This window comes from Apaloderma vittatum, unplaced genomic scaffold (genome assembly GCF_000703405.1).
Source record: "Apaloderma vittatum isolate BGI_N311 unplaced genomic scaffold, ASM70340v1 scaffold31033, whole genome shotgun sequence".
Classification (NCBI taxonomy): domain Eukaryota; kingdom Metazoa; phylum Chordata; class Aves; order Trogoniformes; family Trogonidae; genus Apaloderma; species Apaloderma vittatum.
This window is the reverse complement of record NW_009709209.1, coordinates 19759-23465: the sequence shown is the minus strand read 5'-3', so window position 1 is coordinate 23465 and position 3707 is coordinate 19759. Positions and strand designations below refer to the sequence as shown.

The following is a 3707-nucleotide window of genomic DNA, read 5'->3' as shown; positions in this document are numbered from 1 at the left end:
GCCTTTGTTTCAGCATTTCTTCTGGTGTTTCTTTCTTGTAGCGTGTGTTTGTGTGCAGATGGAGGAAGCTCCTCTGTTCTGTCGGTGATCAAATTCCCGCTGTCTGAGAGCTGCGTGAGGCACATCTGTATCCAGTGCTGGGGCTGAGCTCTGCTTCAGGAGCCGTCGGCTGTGAGGGAGGCAGGAGTAAGCAAATACTTGTTAGTTGTGGAGTCATCTCTTTCCAGTGGAGCTTGCTAGTACAGTTTACAAAAGCTGTGAGATTTAAAAATAAACTTAAAAAATGAACTCGCTGACACAGAGCAGGAGCTTTGGGTGCGATTGTGTCTGTGTGTACGTCCGCAGGAAGTGAGTTGTATTCCTACAAAATCATCAGCTGAAGAATTTGTGACTTTTATGACTCTTTTGGGCTAAGTCAGGTCTCTCCCTCTCTCTAGGCTTTTCTCAGGTGTCAGGAATGTCTTCTGAGCCCACTTCAACTGCCTCGCAGCAGTCCCCTGCCTCTCCATCCTCACCCAGTTCTCTCCATCTGCCTGAAAACCGCAGGGCAAGAGATCGCTCCCCGTCGCCCATGAGGGGGTACCTCATCCCCAGTCCGCTGCCCACCCGACGGACCAGGACGTTTTCAGCGTGAGTACCGGGAAACCTGCCTTGCAGGGACACAGCCAAGCGGTTGTCTCTGTGCAGGATGACCTGCCTCAGTCTTGCAATTACTTTTCTGGCAGTGCTGAATGAAACACTGTGATAATAAGATCCCAAATCCACGGCTAGCATATTTTGTGCCGGTTCATCTCGTTGGCATGCTTGTTCCTTCTTTCTTCTTGCCGTGTTACCCAGCTCTTTTCTTCAAGACTTATCTGTGAGGATTTAAATAGAATCAGTCTCAATGATGCTTCGTATTATTACTTCTATATTCAAAATGAAGTGAAAAGAACAGCAGCAGCAGATGAAAAATTTTTGTTGTCGGTTCCAAAAGCCTTCAAATGTCCCAAACTTTGTAATGGAAGTAGATTGCTAAAAGGAACATAATTGACTTGATAATTGGGATTGCCCTTGAAAAGCAATTCCAAGCTAGCTTGCCTCGGTGCTGTGCTAATAATGAACTCTTTGTAGTTCTTCTCAGCTGTTAATTCTAGTCTGGTTCTTACAAAACTAAAGAATTTGTTATTTGGCTTCCACAGTTCTTTAGTCATTAATTAGTGTAGGAATCTTGCTGTATTTGTTTGCCCTGAAAATCATTATAGCTCTGAATTTTTATTATTTTTTTTCAGTCTCCTCTTTAATCAAGAGGAACTCTAGGTGAGCTCTGGCCCCACAGTTGTCTATAAAAGATGAACGTGACAGGCAGTGGTTTATTATTCAGTGGGATGATTTAATTTTGCTTCATTGCAAGTGTGGGGCCCCACAGTCTGTCTCCTTGGACGATGCAATTGAGCTTTAATGGCTTATTTAGGGCAGTGAGTGCTTTTCTGTGTAATGAGCAATTGTGGGGTCAGGTGCATCCACGGCTTTACAGAGCTGGAAATGAAGTGATTTAATGGACATTTCTTTAACACTTTCAACTGTATTTCTTTAGCGTTAGTTTGACTAAAGGAACAGAGCAGTTACCACGGTTTTTTTTTAGTGATTCTGTTTAGGCTTCGGTAAACTTGAAACATTTGGGAAGGTGATGTCAGAATTGCCACATTGTATGTAACCGAAGGGCAACACAGTCTTTGCTGAGTTTGAAAAGTCACACCAAAATCGTCTTCGAACACAGAAGCAATCTACTGAATAGTCGTGACACGAGAAGGCCCTGATCTAGTAACTCTTGCATGTAAACCCTGTGAGGTGTCTCAACCAGTTGGCTTTATTCATGAAAGTATTTGAGTCACTTTGGATCCCTGGAGATTCAACTCAGCATATTTGATGGGGAAGAGGATTTAGTCACACGATTTTCAGGATGGGTTATAGTTCATGCAAGATATGTTTCCTGATGGGGGTAAGACATCCTAAAGGTTTGTCTTCAATTCTATCTCGCTCTAATGCACAGGTCCCATGAGAGTGGAGAAGGAGTCAGGCTTGAGTCTTGCTGTTACTCCTTCCAGATAGGCTTTGTAGCCTGCTGGAGTCGAATGCAGCTGAAATATTGACTGAACTGGATCCTAGTCTGGCAGAATGACAACAGACATACAGAGGAGTGTGCGTATGTTTATATATATGCTAGCAAGCAGCTTCATCTTTGTTTCCCTTAACAAAGCTACAGGCAAAACAGCTGCAGTGTGTGAAACTGAATGTTAAGCAGTTGCTGCAGGGGTGTGTGCTCGTAGGGGTGAGGGTTTGGACCGTTGTGCCCGTTAGCTTCGCGTGCTTTGGTGGCCGTGCCTGGAAGCTGTCGCATCGGCGCCCGGCAGTGAACTGCCCCTTTGGTGCTTTCTTTGGCAGAACCGTGAGAGCGTCGGAGGGTCCCATCTACAAAGGCGTCTGTAAATGCTTCTGTCGCTCCAAAGGCCACGGCTTCATCACTCCTGCAGATGGAGGGCCTGACATCTTCGTGCACATCTCTGAGTAAGTCGTCTGGGTGCTCTTTGCCCTAATTAAGGAATGTTTTTGACGTTTCAGATACAAGAATGTTTTATAATCTGTCACCCGTACCTCAGCAAAGAGGAGTTATGCAGAGTGTTGCTGGCAGCAAGAGATTATGCTGTTCTTTTCCTGTATTACTATAAATCTGTGGAGTTAAACACTAGAAGATGATCCTGTCACATTTCTTAGAATAAGCTGTGCAGTTACATCCAGACCCGGAAACTTGCCTTTACCTGAAACGAATGATCTATACAGTATCCAGTTTTAATTTAAAGATTTATAGCACTGAAAAGTCACTACTTTTACTTTTTGCTGCTTGTACCATTATTAAACTAAAGGTTAATTACCTTTACTGTTAAGAAAAGTAATACTTTATTACTTGCTTGAATGTATCTGGCTTCAGTTTCAAGCAGTTTATAGCTCAAGTTTTCTCTGTTACAAGATTCATTAGTACCTTCACTTTTTTTGCCTTGAACAACTGAGAACCATCACCTCTGGCTCTACCTTTGGATAAACTAATCAGATTAAGCTTTTAAAGTCCCTCGCTGAGAAATTTTTCTCCAGTCTTTCCAGTCGCTTTTCCAAGTGTGCTGCGGGATTTAAATGTAATTTTAAAACAATACACTGCACACATGCTTTCAGTATATGGAGATAAGATCTCAAGGCTGCTGTTCTGTTTCTCTTTCTGTACATCCCATAAGCACATTAGCCCTCTCGTCCCTAGTCATGTGCTGAGTTCCTTGTCTGCTCTGACCTTGGTGGCTTTTGCAGCGTAACAGTTTGGTGCAGCCCCAGGTACAGGCTGGCATCCCCCCGGAAGTGTTTGCATTCCTTGTTCCCCACGTGTGACTTCCAGTTCCCTGGCCAGGCCCTGCCTGCCCGGGGATCCAGGTCGCACTCTGGGACTGCACCCCAGTGGTTATTTACTGCTTGGTTCATCTGCGAAGATTCGAGAGACCATTTTATGTTTGTTTCTAGATCGAGACGTTGACTTGCGTTGGGGCTGAGGCACGTGTTAAGATGGCTCTATGTTAATTCTCCAATAACCTCTTTTAGCTGTAGTGCCAGTTTTAAGTCTGCATATTGGTGTGGCCACATCTGGAATGTTGTGTCCAGTTCTGGGCCCCTCAGCTCCAGAGGGA

The 3707-nt window shown here is 44.4% G+C and overlaps 1 protein-coding gene across 1 annotated transcript in view; it reads left to right on the top strand.

The window, feature by feature from the left end:
• The first annotated feature begins 457 nt into the window (after positions 1–457).
• Positions 458–3707, top strand: part of CARHSP1 (calcium regulated heat stable protein 1, 24kDa) — a 14215-nt gene continuing 10965 nt past the window's right edge. Inside the window, exons 1-2 of the mRNA XM_009866841.1 lie at positions 458–630; positions 2425–2547. Of these exons, the coding sequence (XP_009865143.1) occupies positions 458–630; positions 2425–2547 (296 nt within the window). The remainder of the gene's footprint in view (positions 631–2424; positions 2548–3707) is intronic.